The sequence below is a fragment of the Ceratina calcarata genome, unplaced genomic scaffold (assembly GCF_001652005.2).
Source record: "Ceratina calcarata isolate Rehan_Ccalc_2016 unplaced genomic scaffold, ASM165200v1 scaffold27.2, whole genome shotgun sequence".
Lineage (NCBI taxonomy): Eukaryota > Metazoa > Arthropoda > Insecta > Hymenoptera > Apidae > Ceratina > Ceratina calcarata.
Genome location: NW_017149196.1, coordinates 48944 through 63375, shown reverse-complemented (window position 1 = coordinate 63375; position 14432 = coordinate 48944). Strand labels below are relative to the sequence as shown.

General features: G+C 33.8%; 3 protein-coding genes across 4 annotated transcripts in view; 1 reads left to right on the top strand and 2 right to left on the bottom strand.

Annotated features, from left to right (window-relative positions):
• Positions 1-7574, top strand: part of mbo (nuclear pore complex protein Nup88) — a 14803-nt gene extending 7229 nt beyond the window's left edge. Inside the window, exons 2-11 of the mRNA XM_026812356.1 lie at positions 4661-4759; positions 4909-5095; positions 5165-5259; positions 5502-5691; positions 5779-6028; positions 6209-6450; positions 6519-6629; positions 6703-6929; positions 7064-7312; positions 7401-7574. Of these exons, the coding sequence (XP_026668157.1) occupies positions 4661-4759; positions 4909-5095; positions 5165-5259; positions 5502-5691; positions 5779-6028; positions 6209-6450; positions 6519-6629; positions 6703-6929; positions 7064-7312; positions 7401-7464 (1714 nt within the window). The 3' untranslated portion in view covers positions 7465-7574. The remainder of the gene's footprint in view (positions 1-4660; positions 4760-4908; positions 5096-5164; positions 5260-5501; positions 5692-5778; positions 6029-6208; positions 6451-6518; positions 6630-6702; positions 6930-7063; positions 7313-7400) is intronic.
• A 263-nt stretch (positions 7575-7837) lies between these two features.
• On the bottom strand, positions 7838-10619 carry LOC108623508 (uncharacterized). Of its 2 annotated transcripts, none has more exons than XM_018022065.2 (6): positions 10400-10619; positions 9614-10033; positions 9400-9508; positions 8984-9331; positions 8595-8916; positions 7838-8529 (listed from the first exon to the last, which is right to left on the bottom strand). In XM_018022065.2, exons 2-6 carry the CDS (start codon positions 9883-9885, stop codon positions 8033-8035), a joined length of 1548 nt encoding a protein of 515 aa, XP_017877554.1. In that variant the 5' UTR covers positions 9886-10033; positions 10400-10619; the 3' UTR covers positions 7838-8032. The 2 variants fall into 2 exon arrangements, with proteins under 2 accessions (XP_017877554.1, XP_026668158.1); XM_026812357.1 differs by having other exon boundaries at positions 9614-9904.
• Positions 10620-10714: 95 nt separating this feature from the next.
• LOC108623509 (FK506-binding protein 15) lies at positions 10715-14312 on the bottom strand. The gene is made up of 12 exons (XM_018022066.2): positions 13871-14312; positions 13487-13645; positions 12883-13402; positions 12607-12810; positions 12492-12527; positions 12235-12417; positions 11982-12164; positions 11723-11924; positions 11421-11653; positions 11218-11343; positions 11030-11143; positions 10715-10958 (listed from the first exon to the last, which is right to left on the bottom strand). The coding sequence occupies exons 1-12, from the start codon at positions 13948-13950 to the stop codon at positions 10881-10883; spliced, it is 2118 nt and encodes a 705-aa protein (XP_017877555.1). The 5' UTR covers positions 13951-14312; the 3' UTR covers positions 10715-10880.
• Between the last annotated feature and the right edge of the window lie 120 nt (positions 14313-14432).

Genomic DNA, 14432 nt, shown 5'->3' with positions numbered 1-14432 from the left:
TGATTTAAAATTTTGCAAGTAGCTTTTTAATAGTAATAGGAATCTATAATAACAAATTCAACATGCTAGCATTGTTTAAGTATATAGCCTATACAACCTTAAGTATTTTTTTACATACATACAACTAAATTCATTCAACAATAAAGGCATGTAAGACGATTTAGCCGGTCATCTTAATCTCTCGGGCTCTATGATCGGGCACGTTGTGGGTTTGTAAGATTGAGGAGCAAGGCACGCAAGGGATACTACAAAGTAACAGAAAGGAACACCGTTGGAAACCGATGGGCGCGATGAAAGCGCGACGCAACCTCGAGAATTAACGGGCTTAGTTGCCGACGCAGGTGTCGTCGAGGAGGCGAACGCTAGCGAGAGCTGAATGAATTACGGCAGGAACGTCAGCCAGCCCAGCGGAACGTTGCTCGTTATATTTTGCGTAACATCCCGATTTTATGGGCCACCCTCCCTTTCCACCACCCCCATTTCTCGCGCCTTCCGTACCCGTGGCTCATCCGTAAGCCACAACTGAGGAGCCAACTATCGTTCTCGCGGATCTTACGTCCCTTCACTTAAATGTACTGTGAAAAGTTGATGGATTAAAGTCATGAACTTGCTGCCAGGACAAAGTTGAGTTCTGATATGTTCAAAAACTGAAAACGACAATTGATTACATGATGATACATATTCATGCAATCGATCGAATTGCTTCGTATATCACAACAAGGTAAAGGAACGTTTGACTGGTTTTTAAGATAAACATGTACAAACAAGTACATCCCACCGATTTCATTGACGTCGAAATATTCCCAACACGTGTTATCGTTACTCTGTTGTAAATATAATAGTTACCGTTTACAATTTGGCGTTGGTTTTTTTACGCAGTGTCGGTTTTATATCCCTAATTACGCGCTTGATTTTCTGTCAAATAAAAACACGCTTGATTGCTGATACACCGTATTTCGTCACAGGCATCGTACGCAGCCGGCTTAACGAATTATGCCTAATCTATGCATCCGCTTATCATAATGACTCTCGTTATATCGTGAGCATAGCTTCCTAAGCCGGGCACACCGCCCCTTCGACTACCGCGCTGTCGCCTGTACCCTGGCCAACCTTAAAGAGTAATAAAAATACTCCGAGTAACTAAACGATATTAGGTCGTTACGAGGTCACCGAGCGGAATTAAGTGCACTACCTTCTTACCGAACATTCATATCGATTAAGTACCTGCATTGTACATACAGGGTGTCCCACGAAACACTGAACTGTCCTTTATTTGCTAAATTATGGGAGATGGGCGAAAGCTTTTATAGTAAGTAAGGGGGCACATCTTTCGATGCAAACTAATTTTTTGTTACGTTATTATTTAATGGGGTAGGATCATATTTGTTTTTATAGATAAGTCTATGTACTGTTTTTGCATCATTTGATAGAGGTTGTCAATGCTGCCTTGACATTTGAAAGAATAGAATTTACCATCGTATCTTATCCTCAAAAAATTAACTTTTTTATGAAAAAGTAAAAAAATTAGGCAAGTTTGAGATGCGTTATTCCAATAAAATAATTTTATGTATAAAAATTATAGTCTAGTGAAAAGAAGCTCCTGAAAGTTGTGAAATCAAGAAAAGACGTCAGACGTTTCCCATTTACTTATTATTATCATAATCGTAGACAATATTCAACTAAATTTAAATAACAACATAAAAAAATTGTTTCTATCAAAAGACGTACCCCCTTGAATCGTGCATGTTTCGTATATGTATAAACTTTCGTCTACCTCTCATAACTTAAGAAATAAAGGACTGTCCAGTGTCTCGTAGGACACCATGTACATAACTACTATATGTGCAAAAATAATTTACGATACAATTATTAATATACAATACATTAAATATTTTTCACCAAATGTGCGAGAAACCTTTGTTTTTGTGTAATTAAAATGAAAGTTTATCTCATAGCGGCGCATCGGTCTAAAGGTAACGTCCAACGGCGAACGAAAGATAAGTGAACTCTCCCGGTTTCATCTTTTCTTTCTCGACAATAAATCTTGGGGAAAAAACCTATCCGGATCTCCCACTGGCCTTTTCGCCGCTTAGCCTAAAAATTCATTAGATTATAAAGCCATTAATGCTCATTCGCGTGACCGGATTCCTCTTCCAGTTAGCCGGGTCCCATAGCTAGATTGATATCCTGTCCAGTTAAAACTTTGATTGTATTTCATTTGAATTTTCATCCTCAAATTAAAGTTCTTTATTTTTAATCCAATCGTTTTGTCTATCTTCAAGATTTTCAATTTAATCGCTAAGAAGCAATTCGTATAACATTTGAACATGTTGAAATATTTTCACGTACCTTCTTCGGAACTATGAACGTTTACGTAAATATTAAAATGTATTGAAATTTCCCAATAATGCTTTAGCATAGTCCAGAACGTGCAGTCATCGTTGCACACAAAATATGTTGATACTGACATAAGAACAATAGTTTATATTACATACTGAGGACAGTTTAACGCAGTAGACAGGAAAGCACAAAAGTTGAAACAAGCTGGGTAAATTATCGAGAAACGTGGAAGGGTTTAGCAAAGTCGGTGAAAAGCCGCAACGGAAATACGTGGACAACTTAAGCTCAGAACGAAGGTAACTACGACGCAGAAAAGTTTCCTAGAACAAAATAATACGTAAGATTCGCTTTGAAGTCAGGCCCGCGCCATTCTTTGTACAAATTGGAAGAAAAGCGCGACGTAAAAAGCTTCGCTCCGCCCGGGGTTAATACGTTTATGTAGGAAAAATTATTTTTAATTTTTTCTAGAACGCTTCTGACAAGAGAGAAGTGTACAAGCATGGGTGCAAGAGTGTGGGAGAATACGCGGCACTGCCGTGTAAGAATTTCGTAATTAGATTCGAGCAGCTGCCTCTGTTAGTTCTTTCTTTTCTTCAGCCAAGAAATTTGCCCGTAAGTTCCGGGACCGTGATGGGTCACGATGTGTAAAACGTCTCTGTGTTGACCCGCGTCCAAAAATTCGAGCATTATTAGACATATTTCCCCTTTAAGATAATAGACCCTGTCAGATTTATAATTGAGACCGTAATGAAACTACATACCTGGAGATATGATCTTCCAGATTCCACCCTCGAAACAGCAACAAGATACCCAGCATCGTACTTATATTAATACTATTTTGTATAGCTTATGAGAATTGATCGTATAATTGAACTTGTTATAAAATCGAATTTAGAAAATCTGAACAATAAATAGTCGTTCATGTTAATAATATTAATAACGATATCGATATTTATTTCCTAAAATGAAGCTTGCTTTTTCGTTATGGCTCCTAACAAACAATAGACCGAGGCTCAGAACAATGAAATGCAATATTTAGAACCGCGTGAACCGGTTAGCCGTGGTTGGCGGGGATAGGAAACACGTATGGTCCAGCGGTACGTAAGGGTGGCTATAAATTTTGATAATACCGAAATTGTGACAGAACGAAGAAAAATCCCCACGAGGCTACAGTGCAAAGTGCGAATAAATCGTTGCGTGTGCCTTTGTCAACGAAGCATGAAAGGTTGGGTGCACAAAGGGTAAGAGAAGGAGAAAAGCCGGCCAGGGAGGAAACGAGTGAGATCGAGGACAGAGCGTGGTGTAGAGGGGGGCGGAACGAAGCCCAGGGGTTGACCACGTCGTCTGGTTTTCGACCGACTCTCTCTACTGGTGCGTGCGTGCGTACATTTTTATCAATTATTAAGAACTCTGGCGTGCTTTTGCAGCGGGGCGCTGGTAGAGTTACTTTCGTCCTTGTCGCTCGTATATTCGGTGTAACCAGTCGTTGCTAGCGATACCCTATGCCCTATGCCCATTGACTTTTTTTTTCTTCTCCCACCCTCTTTTTCCACAGGCTTCTCTGCCTGTCTCTTTCTCTCTCATTCCCCATTTGCGTCAAATCCTTCCTCCTACTTTTTTCAGCGCTACTCTCTCTCTTTTTCTTGCCTCCTCCTTCCCCACCCTTCAGCTACGCTGCGCCGTGGACATTAATAACGGCCACGACTAACCACCGTCAACCCCTTTTGCCGGCGTTACCGTGTCCAGCCACGGAAAGTGCGAGAGTAATAATAAAATATACGAAATGTAGGCGACCATCGTCACCGCGTCCCGACTCGTCCCGTGAAAAATAAACACCACGACGTTCTGGTGTATTCCTTCGTTACACGACGAGGGTACGGCAATCGCGAAAGATTAGGGTAATTTGCGTTAAATAACGACACGTCGCGTGGATTAAGTAGCGGGACACTTGCCTGGCTACTTAAATTACGGTAATCAGTAATAATTCTTTTCCCTCAGAACTGTATATGCTCAATCTCAACGTAGATAAACGAAATAATATTAATAACAGCGTAATCAAAAGTGAAATAATAATACATATTACATAAGTACTTAAGTCAATGATTCTGGAAGTAATATAAGTAAATGCCTGACCAGACGAGTGTATGGATCGTTAACAATGAAATAAGAAATTCATAAAATGAAATATCAAAGGCTGCATATAAATATTTTTTTATCGTGTTAGGAATATTTAATTATTACATTTTCTACCTAGTTCACACTAATTATAAACAATTCTCTGCATGATATTCAGAATGTTTTCACGTTTATATAATTCCAGAGTACACAGTGAAACGGTAGATATTCGAAAGGCAAGGTGGCATCCGGCTTCTACAAATGATTCACATCTACTGGTGTTAACATCCGAAAATACATTTCGGTAATTAAGTGGTATCTTCAGTAACATTGCTCATATTCTAATCAGTAATTAAACAAGTATTCACAAGTACTTCATTTGTGCAATTAACTTGACATATATTTTAAAAACTGATAGATAAGATTGTAAAGTTAATCCTAATTTTTGTGTAGTTTATACGAATGTGAACTGGGTAACAGGCCAAGACTGGTCAAATGTTGGAAGATTGGCCGTGTACCTTTTAGTTCACCATCAAAGCTTCCAGACTTTACTTCTTTAGGTGATACGGCGATTGACTTTGATTTCGCTACGCCTACTCTTCGGAAACCGGAAATGTTTGCGAGTAAAGACATTAACAAGGTATAGCGAGAAAACGTGAAATGTTCTCGATCTTACGAATCGCGAAATTTTATCAGTAATTTTTTTCAGAATAATATGATTGATTGGAATCAGATCGAATGGCCTATTCTAGTTCTTCGTGGAAATGGAGAAGTGCTCATTGTTCGAGGCAACATTTTACATAAGTAAGTCATATATGTATTTATGTCGGTTATTATGAAAGTTGAGTGAATCTAAAAGTAAAAAAAAATTAAAATTTTCATTTATATGATATCATTTATATTACTATCAATTTGCGTATCAATATTTAAATAATTTTTGTTAATAAAAATTTTTAGACCGCTTTTATAATAACCAGCTATCCATTTATAAACAGAGTAGATATTAATTAATTTTTTTACAATTATTCTTCTATTTTATTTTTAAGTCATGAAAGTCCAATAGTATCTAAACCACTGTCGATGTATCCTCCGGCTGCTGATAATTACGGAACAGATTTTTGTTCTATCATGTGTCTACAAACTACCCCTCCAATAGTAGTTATTGCTATGTGTACTGGAAAGATTTACCATGCTATCCTGTTGAAAGAGTTGGAGGAAAATGGTAATGATGAAACGGTAAATATCTTATTTATTGTTTGCAAAAAAAATACAAAATCAATTAATGGAATTATTTATTCATGATTAATTGTACTATATTTCTAGACTACGACTCAGTACAATTACACTAGTAATTGTCAAACATCAGAAAAGGATGCATTATACGTATACGAGTATGCTGAAATTGAATTAGGTCTTTCCTTTGGGGATAATGATGAGAAGTATAATTGTCCGATACATCTTCGGTCCGATAAGGGTAACAAGTCAAGATACTTTTGTTCTCACAATGCGGGAATCCATATGATCAATCTGCCCATGGTCTCTCAGTTAGAAGAATATATCAACGAAGCGGATGGTAAGAAACTGTTAACTGTAGAAATGTAAAAAATTTCTTGCAAAATATATTTAATCCCAATAATACGTAACAATTTTGCAATTTCCATTTCTTAATATAAAAAGAAAAGACCAATTTTTATTAGCTCACATTAATTTGCGTAATTTGGATACAACTTTTGACAGTGAATTATTGCAGAAGGTGATGATGTTCCCTTGCCATCAATTTCAAATCAATCCAGCTCACAGTACTTGATTTGTACAAGAACTGAACACACGGGAATGAACGATGCTACACCGATTCTCGGATTTGGACTTCTACAGGAACCGTGTGTTTTGATAGCTTTATTACATAACGGCGATATCATTGCCCGATCAGTTATCGATTTTTATTATTTTCCAAAAATTGAACCCCCGGAGCCAGTAATTCACAACAAAAATAAAGTAAGAAATTCTTTTTATGCTACAATTCTATTGATAATAATATATTATACGTAACACAAATATTAAAGATCCATAAAGAAGAATTTGATGTGTATATAAAAAAGTTGTTGAAACGTGAGACGTCGCAGCCACTTATTAAAATGAGTACGAAGTCTATGTCCCCTCGAGAATGTTTACAGGTATTACAATAAATAATCAAATAAACAATGATTAGAGAGCATGAAAAATAATAAAACAAATCTTCGTAACTAGCTTTTATATCACGCGACTGATATTTTCCGCAAAGAACATTTTGTTAAGTATGACATTGTGAGAGAAGAAATAAGTAAAAAGATGCGTGCGTTAGAAGTAATGAAAACACAACTACTAAAGGAATTGAATAATCTAATGGAGACCAAAGAAGAATTAAGACAAACTGCTGAACGTTTGGCTGAACAGTACGAGGATATTAAGGATGTCCAAGAAAAATTAGCGAAAAGGTAAAGTAAATTTAAAGTCTCTTGTTATAAGCTCGAAACTTTACGAAGACAAATGCAAGCATCGTATGAGATGTACAAAATCTTGTTTCACAATTGAGTAAGATTACAATGTTACTGTAAAATCGTGTTCATAGAGCGAAAGAGGTATTGCGATTAGTAAACTACAAGGAGCCTTCGATGACTCCTCTTGAAAGAGCAGAAGCAGAAGAATTAAGAAAAATGGAGGAAAAAGTAAAGGAAATGGATGTCAAATTGTCAGAACTTAAAAAGAAAACGGATCAACAGTCTGGGCAAATAGAAACCAATGAAAGCATTGAGAAGAAAAAAGAAATTGTTCTTAATAAGGATCAAGAAAAGATTATTAAGAATAGCCTCGGACAAATGTATGTACTATAATAATTTAATGAAGACACGGAAGCTGCAAATACATATAAAAGTACAAAGTCAAAATTTATCTTCTGCTTATTACAGGTCTAAGGATATAAAAGAACTGATTGCAGAAGTTAAAAAGTTTGAGGAAGAAGTGAGTATTTAATTAAAAATATTAAGTATTATGTTTTTTTGAGTAATGAGTGTAAATTTCAATACCTTAAAATGTAAATGTATCCGTGTAACAAAAAATGATTAAATGTTGTTTTTATTTTATTTATAAAATAATTTATTATGCTATCTATACAGAGTTCTTACATTTGGCCATGCTATCGACATTGAATATACTTTTGATAACTTCACAGGAGTTACTTGTACACGTATCAGTTACCATAAAAATGGTTCCACATTAAATTCTAAAATATTTAAGTACTATAGATTGTTAAAAGTGTTGCAATGAAATAATAACAACGATATTTCTATATTACTTGTTTTTGAAATAAATTTATCGAATATGTACAAAAATAAAGAGAATATTCTATATTACGAATTATTAATGACAGTACAATAAAATTAAATAAATAAACAAATTTTTCTAAGAATATTTTATGATCACATGAATTGTTTCATCAAAAATGATTATCCTGTAGCTTTTAATCAAAAAAAGGTTTTGACTAGTCGCTACATATCATTTCTTCTATTCCAGCATTCCACGTTCCATCGCAAAAGATTGCTCAAGGTACAAAAATATAATGAGAAACATCATTGGAATCTTCCATAACTTTTGACTGTAACAATTTAATCTCAAGTCTCAATTTTTCCTTCTCCATTTCTTGCTTTCGTATCTCATTCGAATAACAGTTCATCTGTAACTTTAATTTGTCCTTTTTAAGCTTCAACATTTCTGTTTCATGATACAGCTTTCCTTTTTCGGCACGAAGTACTGCTAGCTGCTCTTGAAGCAACTGATGACTGGCTTCATCTGACAATATCACTTCAGAAGTATTCATATCTGTTTTTGTATTCGTTGTCGACTTCGGCTCAGTTAATTTAGTCTGGGATTTAGTTTCAGTCTCTGCCCCAGCATTCGTAGTATCTTCCATTATCCAAATCCTAGAATCCGCAGTTTCGTCAAAAGTATTCGTTGGTGACTTTACCGTTTGTGGTGACCGAGGTGTAAGGGGCCTATTTTGTTGTATAGGAGTAGATGTAATGGTATCGATATCCAAGCCTAACATAAAACTTTCAGTTTTCATTCCTACATTTAAGAAAATTCAAACAATTAATTCAAATTACCTCTAGTGCCGGGGGATTGACTACCGTCTACCGCCTGTGACAAATGATTATTACAATAAGTATCAAATTCTCTTTCATCTACAAAGACAGAACCGTCAGCATTTACGATGGATTCAACGATTACAGATGGATCCCCATCTTGCATTACTAATTCTCCTACGATTTCACCATTTGTTGCTATAATATCCCCATCGTTACTTGTTCTCAATATTTCACCTTCTGTAGTATCGATTTCATCTACTACTTCTTCTTGAGTCAATTGGCCGCTATACGAATCATCCCCATCGTTTCCTTCGCTTACTTCCAATTCGGTTGGTAGACCCTAAAATATAATTCCTCTAATTATTGTCTATCTATTGAATTATTTAATATCAATTAAAATACCGTACATCTTGTCCCCAAGGAGACTCTTGTTCTTTCTTTATCCTTTTTATTGTTTGCGCAATTTCATCTTCGGATTCAGAATAAATTTTTCCATCATTATCTCTGCCTTGCGTCTTCTCTATATCATGAATTTTTTTAAACAATTGATACGCTCTTTCAGGCGTTATATTTCTCTTTTGCTTATTGGCTGCTGCTATGTTAAATAAATCTTTGGATCTAAGTATCTTGTTTGTTCGTAATCGTACATATTCTTTTAGTCTCTTACGATCAATATGTAATTGCATGAGATCTTGTACCTCTTGCTTAATTTCACCACATAATTTTCTTTCTTGTGGAAGGTTCTTAAACAATTCCTAGTGAAAAATACAATCAAATACAATATTGGAACATTGTTTTTTACGTTCAGTCTGATGATATTTACCTCTGAAATTTCATGATTATGTTCATTATTAATACTAGTTACTTCTAACTTTGTACCATCTTTTGATGCCCTTAACATAATATGAGCTGGACAATTTGTCCTTATTGACCTACATAAAATAACAGCACATATAAATGTACATTGAGATATATATTTATTAATTTTATAATAATTGTCATAATACTTTAGTTTAAGTAATATATTATAAACTAACTGAGATTGTCTTCTACCAGCTCCACGTGGTAAAAACTTTTGGCCTCCATAGATACAAGCATATTTCACTGAATAGTATTTCAAACATTCACTAATTGGACGAGCAGTTTTCATATGAGCTCCGTTAACTGTTCTACTATCTCTTCTCCAATAATGAACTAGACTATGTTTTGAAAATCTCTCCAATTTATGTTCCAGTTGCTCATAGCTGTCAAACATTTCTCCCAAATGAAAAGATACGTCTTCATCTTCCATAATATTTACATCCATCATAAAAGATACAGTTATCAATCTATTTTGTGATCAAACATATGTTGTGTATACATAATACGTTATTAAAGATAACATATAAAGACGTCATGTTATTCATAAGTAACTTTCATATCATTTTTTGTAAAATAGATGATGCAAGGGGAATGACCTAAAAATTGAAGTCAGATTTTGAAACTCATAAACATGATCTATTATATGTTGAAAATAAAGTAAAGGGTAGAGAACATTCTGGGACAAATGAAATAATATCGTCTCAATTATAATTTGCATTATTATTTAATACGACTTCTACTGAGTAAATAACTCTTTCGATAATGATATAACAGTTCAAATGCAGGCATTATTTGTTTTCGTTTCTCAAAATATTGAGGTTAGACTTCGATTTGATTGGCGTGGTAGAAGCCATGACGATGAGAAACCGTGAACACAGCCGGATAGAATTACTCAAGAGCCGGACAAAATCAGGCGGGATTTTTTTACCATTTACTAATCTCTAATCTCAAGTTCAACTTACATTCTGTCACATTTTTCGTAACATTCCTGTTTTTTGTCAATGTCCTATTGCCCCTAATCGTTACGAAAACAAACCCTGCAGTTTTGCGCCACTTCTAATACAACACAAATGACTGAACTACAGCGCAACTATTATAAGTTGTCGATTATTCGAATATTTTTGCACTTTACCTGATTAAATCACATTTAATACTACCTAACAACTTGTTCAACGCAAATTTATTTATATTTTCTTATATTAAATGTTCGAACAGGAGATCGAGAATTTTGTGAACTCTGATAACCTATCGAAACACAATAATGTATGTTACTCTTATACTCAAAATAGTGTTTATTCTTTAATATACAAAAATGTTGTTTAAAGATTTCTATGAATCGTAGGAATTTACAAATTTTAATTTACATGAGATTTCATTATAAACTATGTTTATGGACAACTTTTTGTCTATATACAATATAATTATATATAAAATACATGATTATTAGTACATCCAATCATTATCATCTTCAGTACCATTTGGAGGAACTGGTGGTGGTTCATTTTGTGTCATAAAAGGTACCTATAGAAAGAGATGCTAAGAATAAGATTTGAAATTGAAATATACAATGTAAAACAAACAAGTATACAAACTGTAGTATGTTCAGTATTATTCGGAATATCCATTCTTTTACTATTTATAGAACTTGGCTCTGTTTCTATATCTCTGTTCTCATTCATGTTGTACAGAACTTGTAATGTGACGTTCTATAACACAAATTTGATAAAAACGATAGTGTAACTAGTATTGCATATATATAAACTATATTTTATGTTCTTACTTTTATTGTATCAGCTATTATTGTTCTTATTATATCTTTAGAGTAAGATTCATCTGTAAATTTATCTAACAAAACGTGATAGACTTTATTCATTGTCTGTTTAATTTCCTTATTTTTACTGTCATTCTAGAAAGCAGAATTATAATCAGTAGAGCGTGAACAGAAGTATTACTATATATAGAAGAATTTGTCTTTGCTTCTACCTTGTCCGTAGAACTGCATTCTTCAGAAGGCTTAGATACTTTATTTTGAAATGACATCAACTGTTCCTCATATTTAACAATGACTTTGTTTGCTTCTTCTAAATTCGTCTTTGCACTATCAAGTGCAATATTAGATTCCTTTAAGGATACTTCTAATTCTTTGATAGTTTTATTTAAACTTTCGTTAACGTGCATTAAACATTCCTTCTGAGTGTCAAGCTCTTTCATTTGCTCTATATTAGTCGTGACGTTAATATTTTATTAACATACTAACGCATAATTATTAATGAAGTTCGTATTACCTTTCGATTGTTTTAATTCTTTTTCCAATACGATAATTCTGTCTTTCATTTCATTTAATTGCGTGATATTATCACCTGCTGTACCAGTAGATTTATGTGATTCTTCAGACGCATTTATGTTTAACAACATTTTTAAAGTAGCATCCAAAGCTGTCCTATCTTTTATAGGAGTTGTAGCATTTTGAAGTTCAAGAACATGAAACTGTATATGACACATAATAGTATTTCGCTAGATGACATAACTCTTGTGTATATATACCTTGTCAAGGAGTTTTTGCACATTGTCAGCTATCTTAGACATCCCCATTCTGAGTTCTGCATTTGTTATTCTATTTTCTGATAATAAAACATTCAATCCTGGATCTATTACTGATGGTACTGTTGGAGTTACTGTTTGCGACTCTAATGAATAGACGCGACCATCTAAAGTAACAAAATTTGGCTGCAAAAAGCCATATATTAATAAAGAAGATACAGTTATCAAATAATTCATGCATTTCCTATTGATGCACCTGTATTTGTGTGGGCGACCATTGTGGAGTATAGGCAGTTGAATTAACCAAAGGTTTACAAGTACTATTTGCTATAGACACATCACCTTTTGGTCTAAGTATTCTATGTGAATTCTTTACAACCTCTTCCTTAAATTCTTTTGGAGAATGCTTTCTGTGCACTTCTTCTTCTGATGATTCAATCTATAAAAAAAAAATTATTAAACTATTAAGTAGGGATGCTTGCACATATGAAATTTCATATTATATCCTCTTACTCTTTTTAGATGAGGTGGTTTATGCGATATATCATCCTAAAAACAGAAAGGCTTATTTTATTCATTCTATTCTATTGTAAGAGTAAATCATTGAGCAAAGCAAAATAATGCATGCCTCAGTATCATCAGAATCTGTGGTAGTAGATGTAGGAATTTTTGGTAATATAGACTGCCCCATTTTTGCCATTCGTGATATGATTGAAGCTTTACCACTTGAAACTTTATGAGTATAAGTGGTTGTCTCTGGTGTTTGTATGTCTGTTATTTCTATTTCTAATAATACATCTTTCTCTTTGGGAAATCCTGGTCCTAAACTAATCTGCAATATAACTACATTCAAGACACATGTACATCCTCATAAATTTACATTTATTAGAATTTAATATGAAACCTGTTTATTAGGAGGCAAAAATAAAATTCTTTTTAATCCCTTGCTGCTTCCCACAAGTGTTTTTTCCCAATTATCATCTGTGGATATTTCTACTGTCATTGTTTGATATGTTGTAGGAATTTCTCTAAGAGGCTGTATTATTTCTGTGGTTATAAAATACTTGAGAGATACATTATTCCCTTCTTTTGCTATTGCATCTTTATTAGCTGGTGATAAATTCTGATAAAGTACATTTTCCAGCCTTCCATTCCTAGATAAATATCGTGCTAGCCCTACTTCTCTAGCAAATTCTATACAAACATCATTGCTTTCAAATGAAATTGACCAGTTCTCCTTATTGCTATCATAATAACTTGCATAATTGTTTGGTTGAATAGCAAATAAGAAATCATGAGTTACTGTAACAAGTGACAAGTGCTCCTGTTTATTTTTATATAAAATAATTTGATATAATTTTGTTACGTAATTTCCTGTAAGAGCTATGCCAAGTTTGCCAATTGATGTATAACTTCCATTCTGTCTATAAATGAAGTATATGAATTATTTTATGTATTAGAAAATAATTAGAATAGACTGAATGAAGAAATAAAATGTTGAATCTCACAATTTGAAGACATAAACTGCTTTTGCTATTATAACTTCTGCTTTGTTTGAGATTGTTTGAGTCGAACTTCGAGGTGTGTTTACTTTTTTGGGGACTTGTTTCATTAAAGAACCATCTAATGTTTTCGATTGCAATCCGAAGATAGCAGCTAAATTTGAACTGAAAGAATTACATATTTATTGACTGCAGTAAGACTGTAAAAATAATAAAAACGCAAAGAATGAAGTTTAATTTTGAAAATATAACCTTTGTAATATTTCAATTACACGTTATACATACATCGTATATATTATACAGCTACTAAATATTTTTCTGGGTGATATTTTTTAAGTGTGTATTGACATAACAAGGACTTAATTCATTGAAAAAGGAAAATAAACATACCCGCCTGCTGGCAAAAAATCAGATTCATCGTCATCTCGTAAAATTTTATCCAGATTTAATGCCTGGTTTCCTACATTCATGACTGTAAATAAATGAATTCTATAAACAATGTTCTTTTATAATTAAACACTATAAAACAGCGATAAAAACATAGATTTGTATTGTTTGGCAGCAATAAATGTCAGCAGAGGTGGGGAGAGGCCATAAACTTATACAGATAGACTGCGCGCTCTTTCTTCGTTTATCGAAAAGGAAAGGCTGCGCAATAATTAATGCTGTATGATAAACATCGAAAATTGATTTCTTAATTATTTAAACTAGGCATCTTGGCTCATTCTCGGTCCGTCACATCACGCTGTCGACGTGACAACGAGAAAAACGATTTATTGCTGTCTAGCAGCAAAACACAAGAAGTGCTTCCCGAGTTTTAATATAAGGAAATAAATTAATGAGATTAATGCAATCAGGACTGATGTTATATGATAAATGAGTAAACAAATTACTTTCCTGCTCTTTACTAAGTATTTTAACAACGCAATTGAACTTTATCATTGTTGTAGAT